At 46.6% G+C, this 27,976-nt stretch overlaps 1 protein-coding gene across 5 annotated transcripts in view; it reads left to right on the forward strand.

The window, feature by feature from the left end:
* The window catches only part of TCHP (trichoplein keratin filament binding), an 81,549-nt gene that overhangs the window by 31,158 nt on the left and 22,415 nt on the right, over window positions 1–27,976 (forward strand). For all 5 annotated transcript variants that reach the window (XM_073582635.1, XM_073582634.1, XM_073582636.1 and 2 more), the window contains 4 exons: window positions 755–821; window positions 2,071–2,243; window positions 26,081–26,162; window positions 27,234–27,419. In XM_073582635.1, the coding sequence (XP_073438736.1) occupies window positions 755–821; window positions 2,071–2,243; window positions 26,081–26,162; window positions 27,234–27,419 (508 nt within the window). The remainder of the gene's footprint in view (window positions 1–754; window positions 822–2,070; window positions 2,244–26,080; window positions 26,163–27,233; window positions 27,420–27,976) is intronic.

The raw sequence follows: 27,976 nt of genomic DNA on the forward strand, positions 1-27,976 counted from the left end.
AAGCTGAATTTATTTCAAATACACACTGGCTTTATTTCACAATTGTCATCTGAATTCACTTTTCACTAATATCGAGTTATGTGATTCCGCAACGTAAATATTTGGATTCATTCTCTAGAGAATTGAACACTGATCAGTGATCAGCTTGGCCCCCGGACCTCCCACTGTAAGCAGAATAAAGTGGCCTCCTCACCGCGGTACTGATACTGTATTATGCTGAGGCTGTGTTTTCAATTGAATGGGGCTGAGCTGTTGTCCCAAACTTAGCAACACGCACTTGTACTGCAAATGCTGACCCCCCCCCCCCCCATGATCCCATCGATCACATGATCACCCCCCTATTGTGATCATTTTGGTTTGTTTTGTTGATCTGTGAGCTGGTGTGTGTCAGGCTATCACCGATCACACATTTGATGGCCTTTCCTAAACATCCCCACTTTGGATGGAGCTTCGAAGCTGAGAAATAATGTTGTATAGGAAAAGACTATTGCTGAGGGCAAGGGCACAATCAGTATGACAGTGTAAGATAGCAATAACTGTGTGAACAGTAAGTCAAAGAAGAAATCAGAATGCTCTTCTGTACTGTGAGTAGAGGAACCATGGCACCTGTGCCAATCTTTGTAATCCTAGTAGGCCAGACAGGCATTATTACACCTTTGGGCTGACACTGGAATTGAGTGAAGAAGCCGTTGCTCACAGTTAGTCATGTGGACTAGGTGGTTGTATATTCATTACATTTTTATGATCTTTTTAGTCACTTCCTTAGTCGGCAATACACGGCACAGATGAAGAGAAGAGCCCAGATGGTGCAAGAAGAACTGGTAAGAGATGCGTCATACGTAGAAATTGCAGAGCTTTTTTTTTTATAATTTGTCAAGCAATGTACTCTCGCTTTGCCCTTAGAATGGATATGTTCTTAGACGTTCTACTAAAGACAAGATGTCTTCCCCTAATTAATTACAGAACAGCAGTTATGTGACGCACCAGATCACAGGATGTGTAGTCCTAGTGACCATGGATCAGACTTGCTTTGACAGATCCCTTCATGGGGCTGGCCCACTAATTATTTGTACCAAACCAAAGCTGGTACAGGTTATACAGAAACATTTCCTAGAACTTTGGACATTTATTAACCCTTTAACTTAATAGTACATCAGTGTAATGGAGGTAGCCGTACCAATATATCTGTGGCAGGAGGCGGCTGTAAAGTCCACCCCTCCTGCTCTCTCACTACAACTATGAATACTATAAATAGAGCTACCGTAATTACAACAGTTGTCTCCCATCCTGACACCTGACATGGGTGGTATTATTGCCAAGGCTTGTGTCTGACACCCATAATTCTCATTAGCTGGAATAGGACCCATACTTATTTATTTTACTTACTTATATAGTTGCATTAGTTCCACAGCACTTTCCAGACCTCATCATCATCACTCTCCCCATTGGGGCTCACAATCTACGTTCCCTATCAGTATGTGTTTGGAGTGTGGAAGGAAATCAAAGAACCTGGAGGATACCCACGCAAACACAGGGAGCACATACAAACTCCTTGCAGATGTTGTTCTTGGTGGGATTTGAACCCAGGACCCCATCGCTGCAAGGCTTCAGTGCTAACCACTGAGCCACCGTGCTGCCCATCCTTATTGAACTTTGTACAGATACCTTGGCCAGTTGCCATGCGGTGTACAGTTGTCCTTCACCACACCCTTTGCCAGGGCATAAAAGTTTGCCTGGACAAGCCCTATAACTAGTTCACTGATCACATATCATCACAGCCTCTCTGATAGGAGTAGTGTATTTACCGTAAAATCCTATTAGAACCAGCACACATGAAAAATTGTAACATTTTGTGAGATCCTGAAGGCCAGGAATAGCTTGGCTTTTTGGGGTTATTATTGAACTGTGTTCCTGTCGATCCCGCAGTGAAGTTTGCGCCAGATTTATTACTAGTGTATACATTAAAAAAAATGCTGGATCAGACAAGTCACACGCAGCTCAGCACCGTGTGCCGAGATGCAATATTAAGTCTGTCTTTAAAATGGGAATCATTCTGCTTTGTTCCCTTAGGAAATGGACATGAAGATATTAGCTGCCCTCATCAGCAAAGAGGATGAGGGGCAACGCTTGCGCTCAGCTAGACGGGAGCAGGCGGCCGCAGATGCAGCATGGATGAAACGTGTCATTGAAGAGCAGCTACACCTGGAGAGGCAGCGGGAAGCAGAGCTTGATACCCTTTTCAGGTGACAAATTGCTCTTTTTAGACAAAGGTCTAGCATTAGGTACTGTGTTTTTTTTTCGTTTTTTTTAATAAGAGGAACAAAGTCTCTATTCATCAAGGCTACATATGAAACATCTATGACATTATACTGTAGGGATTCACACTATCATGTAGGCATTAGGTAATGTTCACACAGGCAATGCAGTTTGATCTAAACAGGTGCAGTTTTATTGCTTTCATAAAACTCAAAGTGATTCAAAACCAAAAACAGCCTCTTCTGGGTACAACGGTATCACCGCAAATAAAAACAGTTCATTTAGCAGGGCACATAAGTCACTGCGGACTGACCTGTACAGACCATTCTCCCTGAACAAACTTCATACACCAGTCTCGGTATCCCCTTCAGCCTGAACTCCAGCAGCTTCCAGCGCCAAGAAGTGTTGAACTCCGGGAACATATCATACTGAACAGGCTGTATAGCTTCTACACGGTTCTCTGCAGCTCCAACACACAGACTGCACAGCTTTCCCAGGTAATCCATGTAGTCTCCATACAGAGAGAGACACCAGTCCGTCTCTTTCTGCTCGCTACAGCTCACATTTTGGCTGGATATTCGCCAGCTTCCAAACACTCGACTCTGCTCCATTAAGCAGTGTGACACCACTTGTGAACACAGGCCCCGATTCTAGTAAAAAGCTAGGCTGATGCATTTAATCAAATTCTGCAAAGCTAGGACTAAGGCTTTGTGCACACGTAGATTTTGGTCCTGCTGATTTTTCCACGCAGATTTCTAAAAATCCGCATGTAAAATCTCAGGTCAAATGACCAGCGGTTTACCTGCGGATTAGCCTGCAGTTTAGCCCTGTGTGAAACTGCAGCGGAATCCGCACAAAGAATTGACATGCTGCAGATTTGAACCCGCAGCAAATCTGCACGGAAATATCCGCAGCATGTGCACAGCGTTTCTCAGTTTACCATTGAAAACAATGTTACTGTTCAACGCAGCATTAGCGCTGCGGATCCGCAGCAGAATCCGCACCGTGTGCACATAGCCTTAAGCCTGTCCTACCTGGCAATGCTTCAATGCATAAACAATGTTTTATTGGGGTTGTCCCTTAAAAAAAACTATTTTCATCAAACCACAGGATGGGTAACAAATGTATGATAGTCAGTATACGATAAAGGGTAGCTGTAGTATTCATGTGCTACCACCACTCCACTCAGTTTTGAGTTTGTGGAAGAGATAGTTCACATGCATGACCATTACTCCTATAAACCACCACTGAAGAGGTGGTGACATGTATTGACTTGTACATATTATTGCTCCATTTCCTCAAGGGACTTTAGGACCCCATTTTTATGGGTTGTTGAGGGTCTAAGCTTTTGGCCGCTAAATGATCATACATATATTATCTTTTCTCTTCTCCCATGACAGTACCACCTGAGAGAGGGTATCCGTCCACCAGGACAGGAAACCTAATGAATAAAGGCCATACCTCTCCTCCGCATCAGTTCGTTTTCCTGTCCCTGGAACCTGCAGAATGAAGCAGTACACTTACCTGGGGGGGGGGGATTTTCCAGGAACGAGGGATGCCTTCCACGGGTGAGGTAATGCTGACCGGGAGGTTGGTGCAGCACCGTGGAGGCTGAGACCACTTGGGTAAATGTCTCCTTGCCATTAAGAGGTCCCGCGTCTGCGCGTGCTGGGGTTTGCAGGAGCGCCCCAGCGATGTGCGCTGGGATTTGCTTCCAGGTCTGCGCACGTGCCGGAGATGCTGGAGGAAGCTGGCTTGTCCTGGGGCCGAGTGCACCGGAAAGCGAAGCCACCCGGGTCTGCGCATACGTGGGACGCAGAATGATATCCGGTACGTCTCAATGACGTAGCACACGAGGAACTACAGCCATTCGGGACTGCACATGCGTAGGGCTAAGGGGATCCCTGCACACTGCGCGCCGGATTTGGAACTTGAGGAGACGGAGCCAGAGGTGGGCTGGGCCATCCTATATTTAAGGGGAAGTGGCCAGAAAAATTTTGGCATTTCCTGCAGCAATCCACCTGACGCCACCACAGCAGCAGCCGCTACCACTACCACCATCTTCGCTGCAGCCAGCACAGGAGCCTTTTCAGCGCCCCCAGTAGCATTTGCAAGGACGCAGCGATGGCAGTCGTACAAGGACCAGCCTGAAAAGCAAGGCGGGTCATGAGCCCACCTGCAAGGGAAGACCAGCTTCGGAACCAGCTCAGCCTCCGTCTCCGGTACCTTAGATTAATCAGCTGAATGGTGAGTGATCTACGTGAAAGTGCACTCTATTAAAACAGGTCCCCTTTCTCTGTGTATTCCTTTACTAGGGAAGGCCCCTGAAACTGCCCTGTGCAAGGGGGATTTACCATGCAATTATAGTAAGAGACTCTGCTCAGGGTGTATACAGCAGACGGTCTCAGCAGACACCCTGGTGTTCTCTATGGACCTGAAGGACACCATTAGATCGGAGGTTCAGGAGTCCATAAAACACCTGATGGAGAAAAGGGGAAGCCAGAACTACGACTCTGAAAGATCAGTAGAGTTTAAGGGGGAGGATTCGGACCTGACGGATTCATCCTCCTCTGACGAGGACACAGAGGGTAGACCCTGCTTCCCAGCTGAGGATACCGACAGGCTGGTCAGAGCAGTAAGATCCACTATGGGAAAATCTGATCCCAAGACTACCAGAACAGTCCAGAACATTATGTTCGGTGGCTTGGAACAGAGGAAGAGGCGTTCCTTTCCACTTTATGAGAAAATCAAAATGCTCATTAGTAGAAAGTGGAAGTGGCCAGAAATCCACTACCTTCGTCTTCAAAAAGGAGATATCCTTTTGATGAGGAAGAGGCGGGCATATGGAAGAAGACCCCAAAGATTGATGTCGTGGTCGCTAAACCAGTCAAAAGATCTACGTTGCCCTTTGAGGACCTAGGGACTCTCAAGGATCCCTTGCATAAGAAGGTGGATGTCTTCCTAAAACAAGCCTGGGAATCACTGGCAGGCTCATTAAAGCTTGCAATAGCAGCAACCTGCATGGCAAGGTCTATACTGGTGTGGCTACAGCAGCTTGGCAACCATCTTAGAGACAACACCCCGAGAGAAAAGATCCTGGCGGACCTTCCGCTGTTGCAGGGAGCATCTTCCTTTTTGGCTGACACTTCGGCCAATTCTGTTAGATTAGCAGCAAGATGGGCAAACCTGTCTAATGCTGCCCGCAGACCCTGTGGCTCAAAATCTGTCCGGGAGATGCCCAGGCTAAAACTAGGCTATGCTATATCCCGTGTGAAGGGAAATATCTTTTCAGTCAAGTCCTGGACGATATACTAGACAAGGCAGCAGATAAGAAAAAAGGCTTTCCCAGTGTGTCCCGCCCTCAGTTCATAAGCTCCTTTCGTAGGAGAAGGTAAAGCAGGAGTAGACCCTCCAAGGAACAGGGTGACTGGAAGGATTAGAAACCGAGGAGCAAGGGTTTCATGTTTGGGGTTCCTCGACGAGGAGCCGAAAATCCTCCAAGTGATGGGCTGTCCCAGGTAGGAGTCCCACTTCCAACCTCCTTGTGAGGAAATCTCAGCCAATTCCTGTGTACTCAGTATAATAAGATCAGGGCTGAGACTAGAGTTCACATCCACCCCGAGACATGGCTTCAGGATCTCATCCCCCCCCACCCTGGAAGGAACAACAGGCCCTAGAGACGGAAGTGTTACTTTTACTTCAAAAGAGGGTACTGGTGGAGGTGCCTGTTCAGCAGCAGGTGAAGGGGTTTTATTCTCCCGTTTCTGATAAGGAAGCCTGACCAGTCGTTCAGGACAATTATCAATCTGAGAGGCCTCAACAAGTTCCTGGTCTACAGACTGTTCAAAATGTCAAAGTCAGCAATAAAGATCTTGTTCCCAGGCTGCTACATGAGTGTCTTAGACTTGAAGGACCATTATTACCATGTTCCCATCCATCGGGAAGACCAACAGTACCTGAGGGTAGCGGTGTATATAGACAGGCAACTCAGACATTTCCAGTACAGGGCTCTGTCCTTTGGTCTGTCCATTGCCCCGAGAATCTTCACCAAAATAGTTCTGGTGGTGATGGCACATTTGCGGGAAAAGAATGTGTTAATAGTGCCATATCTGGACAACTTTTTTAGTGATCGGCAGAACGGAACGCGATGGCAATTCTCAACTAAAGCACATCCAAGCCACTATGTCAAAACTCGGTTCAATGATAAATATCGAAAAGTCAAGGCTGCAGCCCCTGAAGGTTCAATCCTTCTTGGGGCTTATTTTGGACTCAGAGAGGCAGGTCTCTCTCCTATTAGAGGAGAAGAAAGACAGAATTATAGCCCTAATGTCAGCAGTATTAACCAACCGGATCATGTCCTGAGGATAGCTATGTCCCTACTAGGATCAAAGACTCCATGCATTCCAGCAGTACAGGTGTTCCAGTATCATTCCAGGGCCTTACAGCAGGATGTCCTAGAGGGAGAAAGGAAGCTTGCTGGATGCCTAGAGGGGAAGAATATAATCTCCCAGGAAGCGGTAGACTCCATGACCTTGTGGCTGGATCCAAGAAATCTGTCGCGGGGTATTCCATGGTCCCACCAGATATCGGACGTGATCGTGACGGATGCAAGAGCAGAAGGATGGGGTTCGCATCTCAGAGACCGTATAATCCAGGGAATCTGGTCAGAGGCAGAAGCTGGTGTTTCCTACAAGGAGCTGCTGGCAATAAAGAAGGCAGTAATTGAGTTCCTTCCCCATTTAGAAGGAAACCATGTTCAAATAATGTTAGACAACCGAACTTCAGTTGCCTATATCTATCACCAGGGGGGGGCATAAGATCCCGGCCCCTAATGTGGCTAGCTCGGGAAATTCTCCAGGTTATGGAGGAATATCAGCTACAACTATCGGCCATACACGTAAAGGGAAAGGAAAACGAGGAAGCAGATTTCCTCAGCCGGACAACCTTAAAAGAGGAGGCATGGGAACTGGATCCGTCAATCTTTTAGCAGATTGTGTATCTTTGGGGGCAGCCAGAGATAGACTTTTTTGTCAACAGGAAGAGAAAAATCTTCTGGTCTCTAAACACAGGAGAAAAACCATATGCAGTGGACGCACTACAGATTCCTTGGGGTTTCCAACTGGCTTATGCATTTCCCCCGTTAATGTTGATCCCGGCAGTTCTGAGGAAGATTCAGGAGGAAGGAGCAGATGTCATCCTCATTGCACCGTTTTGGCCCAAGAGACCATGGTTCTCATGGATGAGGAGGATGTCCTTGTCGGATCTCTGAATTCTCCCAGACATTCCGGGTCTCCTCAGGGAGGGACCAGTGTCACATCCTCAGAACTCAGGTCTACATTTGACGACCTGGATTTTGAGAGGGCGCTGCTAGCATAGAAAGGGTTCTCTCCGGCCTTAGTGGCTAGTCTGATGCAGAGTAGGAAGCCTATAACAACTAGGATATACGGCAGAATATGGGCTAAGTTTTTTGCTTTTTAGGGCAGTCTGTTGGGAGTAAGATCACAATCAGAGCTATTTTAGAGTTCCTTCAGAGTGGTATGGAGATTGGCCTAGCCACCAGCACCCTTAAGGTGCAGGTATCCTCCTTAGCAGCCCTATACAACTATAACCTGGCCGCGAATAAGTGGTTGGCTAGATTCATTAAAGCATGCCAGAGGTCAAGACCTATGCCAGCTCCAAAAATGCCACCGTAGGATTAAATCTAGCCCTGGAAACCTTAACAAGATCGCTCTTTGAGCCCCTACATGAAGTGTCAGATAAAATACAAACACTAAAAACAGTGATACTAATGGCCCTTAGGTCGGCCCGCAGGGTTAGTGATTTACAGGCCCTATCCATTAATCATCCATTTATGCAGGTATCCGATTATAGAGTGGTTTTGAGGCCAGATTCAGCATATCTCCCCAAAGTGGATTGGAAGTTGCATAGGAGTCAGGAGGTATGCAGAGGAACGCAGACTTCACACACAAGACATCAGGAGGGCCTCGATGCAGTACTTAGACAGAACTAGGCAATGGAGGAAGGATGAGGCCTTATTTGTGTCATTACAGGTAATCAGGAAGGGGCTTGGTGTTACAAGGGGGACCATAGCTAGATGGATATAGGACGTGTGATGTCACGGGTGACTGGATACTCCACCTCCAGCAGGGTGAATTTCTATGACACCTGTGACCCTGGATACACCGCCTCAAGCAGGGCGAATTTAAACAAGGTAACGTGCAGCCGGATACACCGCCTTTAGCAGGCGAATTTCAATAGTTACACGTGTATCTGGATACACCGCCTCTAGCAGGGCGAATTTACAGAGATAAGGGAAACACCAGGGAAACCGATACAATGGAGGGCCCTGCAATAGGGAACGGGGACGTGGAGACCTCCTGCACTCCCCTGAGTCAGTGTCTCTACACTCCTGATGGTCCCTAGGCAGGTTCCGCATCTGGCGACGAGCAGGATACCTAAAAACCCTAGCTCGCCCTGCACCTATCCCTTTCTAATGAATTGGACGTTGCAGAAACTAATCCCACCACTGCACTAAAACACACATAAGGAAAGTTACAAACAGGGAAAAACCACTTAGCTTTGCTGTTGCTAGTGCTCCCAGCAACAGAGTCCAGCACCTGAGTGCAGCTTTCCTCCTGAATAGCTGCTACTTCACCAAAGCTTTGTCAGAGCTGCAAGGAACTCCTCACTGTTGCTCCTTCACCACCAGGACTCTGACTGAGCTGCAAGGAACTCTTCTCTAGCTCCTTCCTCCATCAAGGATGGTTGGAAATGACCAATATCACCAACAGTGAGTGAGACCACCTGACTCTCCTTTATAGACAAGAGCCAGCGCCATCACACCTGCTAGTGATTCTCGTGTAATAATACTAGCCACCACCGGGGGAAAAACTAGAACTAAAGACACCACTATGTAATGACCCTAATGGTCACCGGGGGCAAAACTAACTTTAAGCAAACAGCTTAAAGGAAAAAAAAAGGTTACTTGTGCTTTTATCTGTCACAATCCATCATGGATCGTGACAGGACGCCATTAACTTAGCATACACTTCTAGTAATAGGCCAGTTCCTGAAAACCTGAAGGCCAATTCTACCAGGAATATGCAAACACCTCGGCTGAAAGAGCGGAGGCATCGATCGACAAAAATATGTAAGGCAGCCACATGGTCTTCCCCTTCCACCTTCTATAGACACCATTGCCTCAAACTGTCGTCCTCTGTTCACCTATCCTTTGGGAGGAAGGTATTGCAAGCGGTGATCCTTCCCTAGGGTGCTTTTGATCTATTTCAAAGGCTATGTGCGCATGTATGCAGAAAATTCCTGACTGAAAACCGGACTCCTTCCCAGAAAACGCGCGTTTTTTTTTAATGCGTTTTTTCTGGAGCGTCTCTAGTCTCATAGAAAATAGCTATAAATGCGGAATTTTCCGTGAAATTAATGAGCATGCTGCGGTTTTTACCGCGATGCGTTTTTTTTGCAGAAAATAACGCATCAATTTGCACAAAAAGTGCGTAATTCATTAACATGAATGGGGTGCTTCTTTTAAGCGTTTTATGTGGTAAAAACGCAAAAAAAACTCTTATGTGTGCACATAGCCAAACTCTCAGGTGGTGCTGTCATGGGAGAAAAAAAAATCTTAGTTACTTACTGGTAACAGGATTTTACAGAGCCCATGAAAGCACCCTTATATTCCCTCCCCCGCTTTGTTACTTGTGGTGTGCACTTTTAAGGGTGTTAAGAAAGATGTATTTGGTGATGGTTATGTTACTAACTGTCTAGAGGTCCTCTCATGCTCTGAAACCCAAACTGATGCGGAGGAGAGGTATCTCCTTTTATTCAGTAGGTTTCCTGTCCTGGTGGGCGGATACCCCCTCTCTCAGGTGGTGCTGTCATGGGCTCTGTAAAATCCCGTTACTGGTAAGTAACTAAGATTTATCCTTTGCATAGATTATACATATTTTTGCACAACCCTTTTAACTATTTCTGGAGCATCCATGTTAGGACAATCTACGTTATACATTGCAATAACCTTCTAAAACGTCATTGCGTAGTCGAGCAGCTGCACAACTTCATGCAACTGTGGGAGTCGGCGGTCAGATGTATTACCAATTTTACCTTTTCGAGCAGAGAATAGGAAGCGCTGTCATGAGAATTCAGATGAAAAAAACATGGTTTATTGCCATGTTTATCTTCTTGATCCCTGTATACATAGTGCTGAATCCAGCGCTGTGTGTACAGATTAGTAGGCACAGACAGTGCTTCCTCCACTGGACCCTCTGGTAATGTGATCATAGGGTGTAAGGAGGCAACATGAGTTCCTGAATACTCTGAAACTTAGCCCCTTCTTCTGTGCACGCATGAGGCTGACATTCCCCTGTAACTGGGACTAATATGCCACCCCCATTTAGCTGGAAATCAGCAGTAAAAATGTACTAATATGTTAAATTACCCCCCCATTGTTTTTTAAGACCTCATGGGGGAGGGGCACAGTGTTTAAAGTGCATGAAAAAAAACAGCAAAAGTAAAATAGAAGAAAAAAAGGATAAATAAAATTTAAAAAAAAACTACACGTCGCTGTTAGTCCATTTGTCAACAAAAAATGTGTCCAATATAAAAAAAAAACTTTCAAGGGAAAAGGATACGTAATTTAAACTTTTTAGCAGTCTTTTTACGATCAGGCTAGTTTCACACTTGCTTTTTTTTGCAGCGCGTTTTTCCCGCAAAAAAACGCATTGAAAAAACGCATACATAAGCATACAACTGCTGCGTTTTTTTCAAGCATTTTTATGAGCATGCATGAAAAAAACGCAGCGTTTTTATGCGTTTGTATGCGTTTTTAGCGCGTTTTTACCGCGTTTGCGTTTTTTTCCAACATTTTTAGGTGGCCCCTCACACTACCCAAACCATGACTTTACTAACCCTAACCCTGACCCTAACCCTAACCCTGACCCTAACCCTGACCCTAACCATAACCCTAACCCTAACCCTGACCCTAACCCTTAACCAAACCATACTTAACCCTAATCCTGACCCTAACCCTGACCCTAATCCTTAACAAAACCATACTTAACCCTAACCCTGACCCTAACCCTAACCCTAACCCTGACCCTAACCCTAACCCTGACCCTAACCCTTAACAAAACCATACTTAACCCTAATCCTGACCCTAACCCTGACCCTAACCCTTAACCAAACCATACTAAACCCTAACCCTGACCCAAAACCCAACCCTAACCCTGACCCTAACCCTAACCCTAAACCCCCTTAACTAACCCTAACTCTAACTCAAACCCCTAAATTCCATGGTTAAAAAAAAAAAACGCATATGCAAAAAAACGCTTACATGAGCATGCCAGTGCGCACATATGCGCATCCATAGGCTATAATGGCCATTTTTAGCGCAAAACGTGCGCATATGTGCGCATGCGCTTTTTTGCAGGGCCAAAAAATGCAACATGATGCGTCTGGAAAATCCAATCGCACACCCCAAAAAAACGCAGCGCATGAAAATCGCATACATGCGCTTACAAGCGCGCAGGTATGCGCACCCATGTTAAATATAGGGGAAAAAACGCATGCGCAGGTTAGCGTTTTTTTCCAGCGCTAAAAAACGCAAATGTGAAACCAGCCTCAGAAAGACAAAATGTAAAAAATACAAGTTTCCTATTTTTCTTTCCTTTTCCCCCCCCGATATCCGCAAAAAAGGATTTAATGTACCGTATTTTTCGGACTATAAGACTCACCTAGGTTTAAAATTAAAGCCAAAAATGTGGTTTTGACATATTGTTATGGGGGGATCTGCTGCTGACACTGTTATAGGGATAATGTCCCCAATTCTGCACTAATATCTCCCATCCACATATATATGGCCCCCTCATCCCCATCCTGTGTACATGACACCCTCATCTACATCCTGGTATCCATGGCCCCCACATAGCCTCATCCTGGTATCCATGGCCCCCACGTGTCCCAATCCTGGTATCCATGGCCCCCACGTGTCCCCATTCTGGTGCACCCACACAAAAAAAAAATTATACTCACCTTTCTTACTATCCCTTGCAGCGCTGAATTCAGCATGTAACAGCGCATGACGTCCCTGTTATGCGCCCTCACAATCCGAGATCAACTGCCGGAATATTCACATCCCATAGTCCCGGGCATTTTGAGCAGTGAATATTCATTCTGTTTAATAGCGGTCACAGTGTTAGCCGCAGCCGCCTGCTTCCTGCAGCTTCTGGGCGATCACGTGTGCCCACTATTAAAGAGAATGAATATTCGCTGCTCTCCACGCCCATAGTCCCACTCACTCTCTGTGCCAACTTCAGTGCATAGAGCAGGGATGGGGAACCTCAGGCCCCAGGGCCATTTACGGCCCTCGATGACCTTTTATCAGGCCCCCGGGCAGATTTTCAGGGACTGCCTTCTTGGGCAGGGAGCTGTATTTTGATTAACACAAACTCATTAATTTCTTCTTGCTCTGTTAGCACACACAGTGTTCAGTAATGAACACTGAAGCGCATGCAATGAAAGATTACGTCATGACACCAGTGCCAGTCAGGATGTAATTTGTGGGCGGAGTTTCTACGGCCCCCGAAGGATGGTATAAATATCCAAATGGCCCTTGGCAGAAAAAAAATTCCCCACCCCTGGCATAGAGGTAGGAGGGACTATGGTGGGGAACGGTGAATATTCATTTTCTTTAGCAGTGGTCACATTGTTAGCTGCAGCAGCCACAACTAGCTTCTGTGACCCGCTGCTCTGCCGCCCGACCTCCATCCACAGCCAGAGTATACGATAAGGTACATCTGGGCTATAAGACGCACCCCCCTCTTTTCTCCAAAATTTTGGAAGAAAAAAAACTGCGTCTTCTGAAAAGTACGATATCGTGAAAAAAAAAATGGGCAAAAATCATTTGAATATCGAAAAAATTATAGAGACTTTAAAAGCACATGTACGGTAAAATCCGAAAGTGTGCCTGCTCAGGAATGGGGGAAAATGGTCCTGTTACCAACAAGTCAAATGTTGACACATCCCCCAAAGGTCTTTTATAAATTAAAAAAACTAAAAAGAGCCAATCTAAATTCCTGTTATTTGCCCCACCCTCATCATCGTGAACTAAAAAAGGCTGCAATATATGAAAAAAATTTACAGAATAGGGAACAAATTTTAAAATGTATTTTTATTGTTGTGGTCATAAAAGAAAAAAAATCACACATTTCCTTTTATTTTCCCACCAATATCATAAAATATTGACGACAAAAAAAAATTAAAAAAAAGAGAGCGTATGAACGCAACCTAAAAATTAGGACCCATGTACCACCAAAAAAGATGCAATAATTAATTATACGAATATCCGAACGAGAAAAAATGTTACAGCTCTTTATACTGGGGAGTAGTTATTGCATTTGTATGGTCACAGGTTGACGCATTTATTTATTTTTTTCCTTCCCTCTGTATTAGGCTAGATTCACTAAAAACGTATAAAATCGTTTCATCCAGAAAAGTGTGCCGATTTTTCTCATTGGTCATCTGTATACAATTTGTTTTTTGTTTTTTTTACAGCAGCTGCAAATCATTTACAGTTTAAGATATTACAGAATTACAAAATATCCATAAAAATCGGACGCTATACTTTGGCGCCGTACGGCATCTGATTTCTTTCTTGGCGCACCCATAGACTTCAATGGGTGTGTCTCCTCTGATTTACAGAAGAAACTAGTGCACGCTGCGATTTCTATTCACGCGCATATTTTCTTATGGGAAAAAATCGCTCATCTGCGCTCCTTTTCACGACAGCATCTGATCGTGTGAACGAGGCCTTACAAGGCTACTGATCACTGTATATAGCATGTTACGGTGATGTCATAAAGTAATCTTCCCTGAGATGATTGCAGTCTGCACATGTGCTCAGTCTAGAGCGGCCATAATTATAGAGTAATCTTCCCGTGTGCTAGTCTGCAGCTCCTCACAGATAATAATAGCTCTAATAGCATGTACGTGTCTGAGATTACCCATGTGAATCGCCTTGACATTCAGGTTATGGAGATGACACCCTGACATTTGCTACGTTGCTCAGACAATGACAGGACAAGGTGGAATGATCATTATTACCTGTACGTTTGGTGATTTACAGTCTTACAGACACTTTTCTCTGGGATCTTATTTATAGGTGGTGTAGTAGACTAACCAAAGTGTTTATTGAAAGCCGAGACCGATAACCGGTTTTAACTTTCCAGCACGCGCAGCTTCTTTCATACTACTACTCTATACAAACATTGTATATGCCCCACGATAGGAAATCAGAGAGTGCAGCTTTAAAGGGGTATTCCCATCTTCAATCTCCTATCCCAATAAGGAGTAGGTGTAATAATAATATCAAATACCTCCAATTAGAGATGCAGTATAGTTCTTCTGATTCACTATGTCGTTTACTTTGTCCTGGGCATCCATTGTTACGACCATCAACAACTAACTAATGTCACTATATGACCATGGATACCTAAGCTACTGCAATGCCCTGCACATGAGGTAGGCGACATAGCGAATCAGAAGAACTATACTACATTTCTAATTGGAGGTATTTGCTATTATTACTTCAATTACATATAGGGATATGATCTTGCAGATGGGAATACCCTGTTAAGGTCTCTTCTGTGGTGAGAATAACTGCATATCCACTAGCATTATAAGATCATTTCCAGGATATTTTGCTAAAAATCTGTTAAGATACATCATGTGTCCTTCTCAAGCTATTCTGACTTCATAAATGTATAGCTCCATCCTCATACCCAGCAGATCTGTACAGGACAGGTCTCCTCACCACCAGGAGAATGCTTACGTCTTGCTCTTTCAGGAATCTGACCACTGTGAGTGTTTTTACAGCTTACGTTCAGAAGACAGACCTGTATCTGCTTTCATTTTCCCAAGCAGACTGATATTTATTAATCCCCTAAAGGGTCGACTAAGAGCAGAGTCTGTGAGAACTAAATAAAAGAACTTCCTCTTTCTCATCCTCCCCAGGTCCGGCACGGATTCTCTGCTGCTGCTCCTGGTGACTGATATTGTCTGCAGAACTAAGCTTAGTTAGGCCAATGCCCTGTTGATGTGACGTAAGCACTGCAGACAACATCAGGAGAAACATGGAGACTCAGAGTTGGACCTGGGGAGGATAAGAAAGGCAATGGCTGTTTTTTTTTTTTTTTTAAATTTTACAAAACCAAAAAAAAAACCTTTCAACTACCACTGGAGAGAGGTGGAGGAGATTCCTGTGAACCTCTAAGGATCCCCATCTCAATTTTTCATTTCTCAGACTCTCCTTTCAATCTGTCTTTCTCGTTCGCCTTATTGGGGGACACAGAGACCATGGGTGTATGCTGCTGCCACTAGGAGGCTGACACTATGCACAAAAAAGGTTAGCTCCTCCTCCACAGTGTACACCCCACCGACCGGCAGGAAGTTCCCCAGTTTAGCTTAGTGTCAGTATGAGGTGGACACGGGTCTTTGATTAGACCCATATCTACCTCGATGTGCGTCGTTTCTTTTCAGGTTTTTCCGGAGGGATACGGAGTGAATAGTCACATCCGTATTCCCACAAAGAGACTATGAGTATGGCGTGTACTGCCACCCCGTATCCTCATAAGTCTACAGCAGGACCAAGACCCCTAACATGGATGTGGCGTTCCAGATGGTCCTCGCTCCCCTCCCCGTCTCCCACCCACTCGCCTACCAGAGCCGGTCGGTCGGTTGAGGCGCAGGATACTCTCCTTGAAACAGTACGCTGGATGAAACGGATCAGGAGGGTAAGTATGAGACCGGAGTCCCATTCTCCCTTGCGGGTTCCACACCAGGCCACTCCATGGATTCTTCGGCAGCGGTCGCTGTGACAGTGCTGCGACGCCTGCGCGTCGCCTCCAGGCGGCCGCTGCAGCTATTTAGGCCCTGGCTGGTTATCGGACAGCTCTTCCCCCCCCCCCCCCCCCCCATCTTAGCGGGCGGCACCATTTTTATCATCGGCGCCTAGCCCCGCCTACCTCCCTCCTCTGCATCTGCAGGAAAGCGCGCGCTTCCTGCTCGGCTCCTCTCTGTCTGCCGCCATTTTCGCAGCCTGTCAGCCGGACGCTGTTCCCTCAGCCGTGCCCCTGCAAGCCGGACGAACCGTGCATCTCCATTTATTGGAAGCTGCGATAGGACACCGGACCGTGAGTAGCTCTGCAGACTGACACCCTCCTCTGCCTCCTGTCCCCCAACCTTCCGGCAAGGCTTCAGTGACTGTTCGTCAGTATGTCTAATTCTAAGTCTGACCGCGCTCGTCCCCCTGCCTCCTCTGGCACCTTAGTCAAGTACTTTGCGTGCTCTTCTTGCAATCACAAACTTCCCTCAGGTCAGTCCACTCCCCTCTGCCTGGACTGTAGCAATCCAATCCAGCCTGACGCCGCTCAGGAGCCATCCATAGCCCCAGTGGTGAGTGAGCCCCCCATGCCGGGCTGGGCCTCGTCTCTATCACAGTCAGTGGCAGACCTCACCAAGGTGTCTCAGTCCCTAGTAGCCGTTCTGGACAAGTTGCCCTTGGGAGCTTCGGCGGGACCCAGCACGTCTCAGGACGTCCCATCTGAGCCAGCCAGCGGCAGTCGCAAGAGGCCCAGGCAGGACCTCCAGGCGGAGTCCTCCCCTCGTCCTACCTCACCCCATAGTCCCCAGCAGTCTCCCTCTCGGGCCTCCTCTCCCGAGTCAGGCGAAGCGCTTTCGGAATCGGAAGGGGTCTTAGAGCTGGATTCGGACCAGGATGCGAACATGAAGGTTACGGTGCAAAACCTCATTGCCGCGATTCACCATACCTTCGACATCGCTGACGCCCCTGTGAAATCCTCAGATCAGGAGGTTTTGTTCAGACGGGCGGAAACACCATCCAGGGTGTTTCCCTTCCATTCTGAGTTTGGAAAGATTTTTACAAAGGAGAGAGAAGATCCGACCAGACGCTTTCAAAGAGGAAAGCGTCTCGGCGTGCTGTACCCGTTTGCTAAAGAGCTCACGGACAACTGGGCCACTTCTCCCTCGGTGGACCCTCCCGTGTCCAGACTTTCTAATAATACGGTCCTTCCGCTGTCAGGTGTGGCGTCTCTAAAAGAGTCTAATGATAGGATCATAGAATCTCTAGCAAAATCTGCCTTCGAAGCGGCATCAGCAGCGGTATGTCCAGTCTTTGCTTCTTCTTGGGCAGCAAAGGCCATATCCACTTGGGCAGACGACCTTCGGCAGGGCATTCTGGATAAGGCACGACCAGAGCATTTGGCCGATCTCGCCAATCAGATTTCCAATGCGGGGGATTATCTGCTTTCTGCCTCCTTGGATGCCGCATCTTGCGCAGTTCAGGCGTCAAGTAACATCGTGGCAATCCGACGTACAATTTGGCTCAAGGCCTGGCAGGCGGACTTGTCCTCTAAAAAGTCTCTGACCAATCTGCCTTTTCAGGGAGTGCGTCTCTTCGGATCACAATTGGATCAGATTATTAAGGACGCTACCGGAGGTACGAGTTCTCTTCTCCCCTCCAAGCCTCGCAGACCTCCTCCAAGCTTCAGAGACTGGGAGTTCTGTGGAAACTGTTTGGGTAAGAATACAAGGACAGAACAATGGAAAGGACACCATTGTAGGCATTTACAACAGGCCGCCTGTGCAAGCCGAAGATATAGATGAACTCTTTATGCATCAGATGGCCAAGTTCTCCAAAAAATATGACATAGTTGTCATGGGAGATTTCAACTATCCAGACATTTGTTGGGAATCTCTCTCAGGCAAAACTAACAGGTCAAGGAAATTCTTATCCTCTCTTGCTGACAACTTTATCTTCCAAAAGGTAAGGGAGAAAACAAGGGGAACTGCTACCTTGGATCTAATCCTTATAAACAGGGAGGAAATGGTTGAGGAGGTAAAAGTGGCTGGGACCCTAGGAGGTAGCGACCATGCTATTTTAGAATTTTGGATTACTAGAGGTGGAAGACCTGTGAAGACTCAGACGTCAAGGTTAGATTTCAGAAAGGCAGATTTTAAGGGATTCAGAAAGAGAATTGGAGGGATCCAATGGCTGGATATCCTTAAAGACAAAAATGTCCAGGAAGGATGGGAAATCTTGAAAAATGAAATTCTCAAAGCACAGTTGTTAACAATTCCGAAAAGAGGGAAGAATAGGAAGCATTTAAGGAAACCAGGATGGATGAACACAGAACTTAAGCACATGCTAAAAAGGAAGAAAAAAATGTTTATAAAATGGAAAGAGGGAGGCATATCTAAAGAAGAATATAATGCTGTCTGCAGAACCTGCAGGGCACAAATCAGATTAGCTAAAGCTGAAAATGAACTGAGGCTTGCAAGAGATGTCAAAAGCAATAATAAAGGATTTTGGGGATATGTCAAAAGTAAAAGAAAAGTCAAAGATGCTATAGGATTTTTACAGGATGAAAATGATGAAATGGTAAGACAGGATGTTGAGAAGGCTGAACTTTTAAATTCCTATTTTGCATCTGTTTTCTCTCAGAAAGGAAATGCAACATCAACTGTTATTCACTGTCCTATTAAGGGAATAGAAGAATCCAGGATATCTATAAACAGAAAGATAGTGAGGAAACACTTAGCTAACCTAAATGAATTCAAGTCTCCAGGTCCAGATGAATTACACCCCAGAGTACTGAAGGAGATAGCAGAAGAAATTTTTGAACCCCTCTCCATAATCTTTGAAAATTCTTGGAGAACAGGAGAAGTGCCAGAAGACTGGAGAAGAGCAAATGTTGTTCCTATCTTCAAAAAGGGGAAGAAGGTGGACCCAGGCAACTATAGGCCGGTGAGTCTGACTTCTATATCAGGAAAGATCTTTGAACAAATTATTAAACAACATGTATGTCAATACCTGGATAAGAATGAAGTGATTAAACAGAGTCAGCATGGGTTTGTAACTAATAAGTCATGTCAGACTAACTTAATTTCCTTCTATGACGGTATCACTGATTGGGTGGATCAAGGAAATGCTGTAGATATAGTATATCTTGACTTCAGCAAAGCATTTGACAAAGTCTCTCATACAATCCTTATTGAAAAAATGACTAAGTATGGAATGGACAAGGCAACTGTTAGGTGGATTCATAACTGGCTTAGTGATCGGACCCAAAGAGTGGTCGTAAATGGCTGCACATCCAGTTGGAAGAATGTCTCAAGTGGGGTACCACAGGGCTCTGTCCTGGGCCCTGTATTGTTCAACATCTTTATCAATGATTTAGATGAAGGAATTGAGGGTAAACTGATTAAATTTGCTGATGACACAAAGCTAGGAGGGATAGCTAATACTAGAGAAGAGAGAGAGAGGATTCAAAAAGATTTAAATAAACTGGAGAAGTGGGCAGCAACTAACAGAATGGTTTTTAACAGGGAGAAATGCAAAGTACTACATCTGGGCAATAAAAATGAAAAAAGCATATATAGAATGGGAGGAATAGGGCTAAGTGACAGCACATGTGAAAAAGACTTGGGTATACTAATAGATCACAGACTGAATATGAGTCAACAGTGTGATGCAGCAGCAAAAAAGGCAAATGCAATTCTAGGATGTATTAACAGAAGCATACAGTCTAGATCACGTGAAGTCATTATTTCCCTCTACTCCTCTTTGGTCAGACCTCATCTGGAATATTGTGTCCAGTTTTGGGCACCACATTTTAAAAAAGACATCAACAAACTGGAGCAAGTTCAGAAAAGAGCGACCAGAATGGTGACCGGTCTGCAAACCCTGTCTTATGAGGAAAGGTTGCAGGATTTGGGAATGTTTAGTTTGCAAAAGAGAAGACTGAGAGGAGACTTAATAGCTGTCTACAAATATCTAAAGGGCTGTCACATTGTAGAAGGATCAACTTTATTCTCATTTGCACAAGGAAAGACTAGAAGCAATGGGATGAAACTGAATGGGAAGAGACACAGATTAGATATTAGAAAAAACTTTTTGACAGAGTGATCAATGAGTGGAACAGGCTGCCACGAGAAGTGGTGAGTTCTCCTTCAATGGAAGTCTTCAAACAGAGGCTGGACAGACATCTGACTGGGATGATTTAGCGAATCCTGCTTTGAGCAGGGGGTTGGACCAGATGGCCCAGGAGGTCCCTTCCAACTCTACGATTCTATGAAGGCGTCAGTTTCGTCCCTTTCGGACTTTCCGCCGTTTCAATACGGCGGAAAACCCTTCCAACCAGCAAAGGCCACAGGCACGTCAGGAAAGAAAGAAGGTTTCCTTCAGGCCCACTCCGTCCTGGCGGTCCCACTCTTCCCAGGGAAGACCGTCCAGATCTAGATCTGGACGGTCTACATCCGCATGACTACCATCGGTCTCCCGTGGGTCCCTTTCAATTGGGAGGTCGACTTCTTTTCTTCAGCGACGTCTGGCTCGCCTCAGTAGAGGACGCTTGGGTCAGAGAGGTTGTATCAACAGGATACAAAATAGAGTTCATTTCTCTTCCACGGGATCGCTTCTTCCAATCCCATCCGGCCGTGGTCACGGGGTTCGGTTCAGCCATCGCCTCTCTTCTCAGTTCCGAAACGCTTCACAGGGTTTTATTCAAACCTGTTTATGGTGCCGAAAAAGGACGGGGCAGTTCGGCCCATCTTGGATCTCAAGTTACTCAACAAGAGAGTTCGCCTTCGCCACTTCCGGATGGAGTCAGTACGCTCGGTAATTGCTTCCATGGAGGAGCAGGAATTCATGGGTTGCATAGACATCCAAGATGCCTATCTACATGTGCCCATATTTCCCGGACATCAGAAGTTCCTGCGGTTTGCGATTCACCACGAACATTACCAGTTCGTCGCGCTTCCTTTCGGGCTCGCCACCGCTCCCAGAGTCTTCACGAAGATTATGGCGGCGTTGATGGCCTTGTTGAGGATCAGAGGTCTCGTTCTTTTTCCGTACCTCGACGATATCCTGATCAAGGCTCCCTCCTTTCAACAGGCCCGCCTAAGTGTGGCGATCGTTCTAGACACCCTGTCCAGTTTTGGGTGGATCGTCAACCGGAAAAAGTCCTGTCTGGTCCCTACTCAACGCCTTGTGTTTCTGGGCCTTCTGTTCGACACTCGTCGGTCAAGGGTATTTCTCCCACAAGACAAGATCCTTTCCCTGCAGCAGGGCGTGCGATCATTACAGATCACACGATTTCCATCCCTCAGGACAGCCATGAGGGTCCTGGGGAAGATGGTGGCGGCGATAGAGGCAGTTCCCTTTGCCCAATTTCACGCCAGGCCACTCCAGCAGGCCATTTTGTCCAGGTGGAACAGGTCGGCTCTGTCTCTGGATCGTCCGGTTCGCCTTTCATGCCGGATCAAGCGGTCTCTCAACTGGTGGTTGACGTCTCCCCTCATTCTCTTGGGGCGGTCTTTTCTTCCCGTTCACTGGCAGATTGTCACTACGGACGCCAGCCTCATCAGCTGGGGTTCAGTGTTCTGCAATCACACTGTTCAGGGTCGATAGTCGACTCAGGAATCAGCTCTGCAGATCAATGTCCTAGAGATACGAGCGATCCATCTAGCTCTCGTCCACTGGGAAAGGCTTCTCAAGGGCCTGCCTGTCAGGATTCAGACAGACAATGCCACAGCAGTGGCGTATATCAACCGCCAAGGGGGGACACGGAGTGTCTCAGCTCTGGCGGAAGTGTCCAGAATTCTTCAATGGGCAGAGACCTTTGTTCCAACGATTTCCGTGGTTCACATTCCCGGCGTGGACAACTGGGCCGCCGATTTCCTCAGCCGCGAGGGTCTCACGGCAGGGGAATGGTCCCTACATCCGGAGGTGTTTCATCTGCTCTGCCGTCGGTGGGGAACTCCGGATGTAGACCTCATAGCATCTCGCCTCAACAGGAAAGTCCCACAATTCGTGTCCAGGTCTCGGGACCCTCTGGCAGTGGGCGCCGACGCTCTGGCCGTCCCTTGGTCACAGTTCGAGCTCCCCTACCTGTTCCCTCCTCTGCCTCTTCTTCCCAAGTTGTTGAAGAAAATCAAAGCAGAGGGGATTCCAGTCATCCTCATCGCCCCGAATTGGCCCAGAAGGTCTTGGTTCGCGGACATTGTCAATCTTCTCGCGGACGCCCCCTGGAAGCTTCCCGACAGGGCAGATCTGCTGTCTCAAGGCCCGATTTGCCTCCCCAATTCTCGGTCGCTCAATTTAACGGCGTGGCTGTTGAGACCGAGGTTTTGAGACGGGCAGGATTCTCTGATCGGGTAATTCATACCATGATCCGCGCCAGAAAGCCGCCTTCTTCGAAGATCTATTACCGTACTTGGAAAGCCTATTTCTCCTGGTGTGAGACCAATGACATCGCGCCCTTGGTTTTTTCGCTCCCTTCTATTCTGGCGTTTCTGCAGGCAGGGCTGGATGCGGGGCTTGCTCTCAGTTCCTTGAAGGGTCAAGTTTCTGCACTGTCCATTTTATTTCAGAAAACGCTGGCCTCCCGGCCCCAGGTCAAAACCTTCCTCCAGGGTGTGGCTCACACGGTTCCTCCGTACCGAGCGCCCGTGGATCCTTGGGATCTTAATTTGGTTCTTCAGGTTCTGCAGGGTCCTCCTTTTGAACCTCTCAGGGACGTTTCCCTTTCCCTCCTTTCTTGGAAAGTGGCCTTTCTGGTGGCCATTACCTCCATCCGGCGTGTGTCGGAATTAGCAGCACTTTCTTGCCGCTCTCCTTTTTTTGGTCCTTCATCAGGACAAGGTAGTTCTGCGGCCTCCGCCCTCTTTTCTTCCGAAGGTGGTATCTTCGTTTCACCTCAATGAGGACATTGTTCTGCCATCCTTCTGCCCGAGCCCAGCTCACCCTCGGGAGCGGTCCTTGAACAAGCTGGACCTAGTCAGGGCATTGAGAGTCTATCTAGCCCGGACGACTTCTTTACGGAAGTCAGACTCTCTGTTCATCATTCCTGACGGGGCGAGGAAAGGTCACCCAGCCTCAAAGGCCACTATTGCGCGCTGGATCAGATCGGCAATTTTGGAGGCATACCGGGTCAAGCATCGAGTGGCCCCTCCAGGGGTCAGAGCGCACTCTACCCGGGCGGTGGGTGCCTCCTGGGCGATGCGCCACAGAGCTTCCGTGCTGCAGCTTTGCAAGGCTGCAACGTGGTCATCGGTTCACACCTTTGTGAAATTCTACAGGGTCCACACCTACGCTTCGGCGGACGCCAGCCTAGGTAGAAGGATTCTGCAGGCTGCGGTGGCGAGTCCACTGGCCTGATGGAAGTTTGTTTCCCACCCCAGGGACTGCTTTGGGACGTCCCATGGTCTCTGTGTCCCCCAATAAGGCGAACGAGAAAACAGGATTTTTTGGGTTGCTTACCGTAAAATCTGTTTCTCGGAGCCTTCATTGGGGGACACAGCACCCTCCCATGTTCTACAACTCCTGTTCTTATGTTTGTCGGTTTGTTACAGTTGAGTTGTTTGTTCTGTTCTCAATCTATTCTGTTACTTCTCCTACTGCTTTCTCACTAACTGAGGAACTTCCTGCCGGTCGGTGGGGTGTATACGGCGGAGGAGGGGCTAACCTTTTTTTGTGCATAGTGTCAGCCTCCTAGTGGCAGCAGCATACACCCATGGTCTGTGTCCCCCAATTAAGGCTCCGAGAAACAGATTTTACGGTAAGCAACCCAAAAAATCCTGTTTTTTGTCTGAACCCAATCTCTTTACATTTCACATGAAGAGCAGCAATATTAAATGGGTTATCTGGACTAAATAAATAAGTCTGCTGTTACTCTGTGTGACTGCAGACTTATGAATCCCTCAACTTACACACTGTGCGCTGCGGGGATTCACCGGTTTCTGATCCAGGACCGGAGGGCATGTATGAGTTATATATACTCCCGGCCAGTGGGCAACGCCTCGCTCTCCATACACTTGTACATAAATGTATGAAGTGTAAGGCTAAGTGCACACGTTGCGGAATTCCCGCTGTAACTTCCGCGGGAATTCCGGAATTCCATTCCACGGGAAAATCGCATTTTAAATTCCAGCGATTTTCCCGCGGAAAAACTAGCGATTTGCAAGAGTAATTAGCTTGCAGAATGCTAGCGTTTTCCAATCGATCTGTAGCATCGCTTGGAGAACTGATTGACTGGTTGGTCACACTCGTCAAACATAGTGTTTGACGAGTGTGACCAACTTTTTACTATTAATGCTGCCTATGCAGCATCAGTAGCAAAAAGATCTAATGTTAAAAATAATTTTAAAAAAATATTAAAAATCGGGTTATATTCACCTTCCGGCTTCCCACGCAGTCTTCCCGGGCTTCAGCGATGCTCCCGTTCCCCAGCGATGCTCCCGTTCCCAGTAATGCCTTGCGAGACCTTTGATGACGTTGCGGTCTCGCGATACTGTAGAGGTCCCTATTCCTCGCGAGATCACTACAGTATCGCTAGACCGCAACGTCATCAAAGGTCTTGCAAGGCATTACTGGGAACGGGAGCATCGCTGAGGCCCGGGAAGGCTGCGCGGGACGCCGGAAGGTGAATATAACCCGATTTTTTTATTCTATTTTTTTTACAGGGATATGGTACCCACAGCCTGGAGGAGAGTCTCCTCTCCTCCACCCCCTGGGTACCATCCGCAAATGTTCTGCTTACTTTTCACATGGTGGGCACAGCCACATGCGGAAAGTAAGCAGAACAATGCATTCCTATGTGTGCGGAATCGCCGCGATTCCGCAAAATTAATGAGCATGCTGCGGATTTTTCCACGATGCAGTTCTGCCGCGGGAAAATCCGCAGCATTAGCACAGCATTGCGGAATCCCGTAGGAATACATGGGGTGCTGTTTTTTAGCGTTTTTGCGGCATAAACGCACGTTAAAAACCGCAACGTGTGAACGCAGCCTAAGTGTATTTCTGCAATGAAAATAAGTGGGCGATTCATAAAGTAGAAGAAACTTTAGCACCTTTATATTAGTAAATGGACACAAAAATATGTTCCCAACACTTTTGATAAAATAATTTTAAAGCGGTCAATCTCTTAGCTTGTCTACACTTTTTATCTGTCATTCGAACTCTTGTTATTGCTCCTCACTCCCACATAGACATGCATACTTGGCCGAGTGTTCATGTGTTCTCTATGGTGAGAGCAGAATAAGGCTGGGTACACATGAGCATATTTCATGGCCCATATACGGACTACAATTCACAGACTGACAATAGGTCTCTTGACCTGCACTGACAGCTTCATGGACACAAAGGTGGCTGTAAGTTTGGGTCAGAAGAATTGCCTCCAGACCAAGCATTGTGGTCCGTATATAGGCTGTGAAATCTTACCTACCTGGAGAATGAAAGGATCAGGCGCCTGAAACACAAACTTCTGTTACTTATCTTACATGAGGTTATCTGTATGGAGTTTGTTGGGGGCTTAATAACAAACAGCAGTTAAAATGTTAAAAAAATAATACTTATAGCTTCTAAATAAAGGATAGTCTGAAAAGATTTTAAGAATTCAAAGAGGTCCCGGCACTTGCGTACTGATGAATCTGGCTTTAAATCTAATAAACGCATGTATCCAATTAGGACGCGTTTCGGCCCATTCTAGGCTTTCATCAACATGTTGGACTGAAACGCGTCCTAACTGGATTTATGTGTTTTTTGCCAGATTCATAAGTATGTGAGTGCCGGATCTCGTTGAATTCTATACATTACATTTTCCTCGCAGCACTTCACATGGAGTGCCGATCCACCTTTTGGACTTCAATACATTTTAAGGCTACACCATAGACTTGAGCCTTTACCCAGAGAAGCAGCGTGAATTAACTGCAATTTCTGTAATTACTATTTACTTACTAGGGAAGAAGCCAAACAGGTGTGGGAGAAAAGGGAGGCGGAATGGGACAGGGAAAGGAATGCACGGAATCGCCTGATGAGAGAGGTAATGGTGCACACTACTTACTGGGCGACTTTCTCTGCTACATTCTCATCTTATATCCACACAGCCAATGGCAGTCAAAGTGGGCCACATAATTCTTGGTAATATACCTAATGCTTTTTGCTATGTAAAAGAGCCAGACTTTCCAATAATTTTTCGTGTAACATAACAGATCATAAAGCCATATTCACAAGGAGCTGAATAAAGTGCGGTACAGTGCATTGAATATTGTTTAACACACAGGTAATTGGCCACTCTGCTGTAGATAAAATCTGATGCTCTGTGACCATGGTCTTTAAAGGAGCCTTCACGTTTAGGTAAATAACTTTGAAATCCTGTGTAGTTGGCTTGTTGACAGCACAGCTACACGGAGATAATTGAAGGGTTTGTCAAGCCATGCGGTGCAAGTCTGCAGTCACTGTACGTGACTGCAGACTTGCGAATCCTCACAGAGCGCTGTGATTCCCTGGTGCCAGGAGCAGATGGTCATGTGACCGCACGTAAGTGATTTGTGTATTTCCCTCCACATTTCCAACTAGCCGTGTCCAGCCTTGCTCAATTCGCTTGTATTGAGTTAGGCCGCGCATGTGTAGTCGGCACCAGACCGCATGTATGCAAATCACATACTTGTGCTCCCAGGGCCGGGCCCCAGAGAATCCTAACAGTGCTCTTTGCACATGACGTGAGGATTCAGAAGTCTGAAGTCAGATAGTGACTGCAGACTTGTACCCCATGGCCAGACAAGCATTGTAGCTACTCACTTTCGGTCATCTGAGCAGTGCGGAGTACTAGTCACCGCTCACTATACAGTCGCCGCAGCTGCATGTCTCGTGGCTGTTCGACAGCTGCCACACATGCAGGGATTTCCTGTCTGTTAGGCAATCCCTTCATGTATTGCGACTCTCCAACAGCCGTGAGATATACAGGCATGGCAACTCGAGCATTTTTTTTTAGCAAGTCAAAAATACTCAATTAGCGCACGAGCGTGCTGGGGTAACACCTTATCCGAGCACGCTCGCTCATCACTATTTAGAATCGATTGAATATACTTTGTAAAAAGGTCTCCTTATCCAGGTGCTGACAGGAAGACAGCTACAAATCCAGGAAAAAATAGAACAAAATAAACTTGCACAGAGGGAATCGCTAAAGTCTCGCGAACAGCTCCTCCAAGAACTTGAGGAGGTAAAGCAATTGACTTCCAGAGAGAAAAAAGAGGAGGAAGAACTGAAGACAGCTCGAAGACTGGAACTGGAGACACAGGTACAGTTGTGTCAGTCTATCTCTATATATAAAAATGAATGCGTGTGTGTGTATCACCCACCAATCACAAAGCATCTTTCATTTCACCAAAGCTGTTCAAAAGAAGCTGAGCTGTGATTGGTTGCTATGACCAACAGTTTTCCTTGCAAACAATCACTAAGCAGCTCACATTTCACCAGAGTTGGTTAAAAGAAGCTGAGCTGTGATTGGTTGCTATGACCAACAGTTTTCCCACTTGACAACACCTCAGCAGACACTGACATGGTGGGAGAAATATAGCATCCCTGGGAACATAAGCTCCCAGCCATTGTCTGCCCCCCAGAAAGGAGCAGTGAGTACATGACAGAAATGACCCCCCCCTCCCGTGCCCATATACCCATCACACATCCTCCATCCCTTAGGCACATCTTCCCTCTTAAAGGGATCATTGGTATGGAAGTCAGAGCAAATCCATCCAGCGCTTTGGTTTTGACCCCAGGCCTCTCTTAAAGGGATCCCCGGTATGGAAGTTAGGACAGTTCCACTCAGCTCTGTGGCTCTCACCCCAGGGTCTCTTG

The sequence above is a fragment of the Dendrobates tinctorius genome, unplaced genomic scaffold (assembly GCF_039654945.1).
Source record: "Dendrobates tinctorius isolate UK_male_01 unplaced genomic scaffold, ASM3965494v1 ptg000073l, whole genome shotgun sequence".
NCBI lineage: Eukaryota > Metazoa > Chordata > Amphibia > Anura > Dendrobatidae > Dendrobates > Dendrobates tinctorius.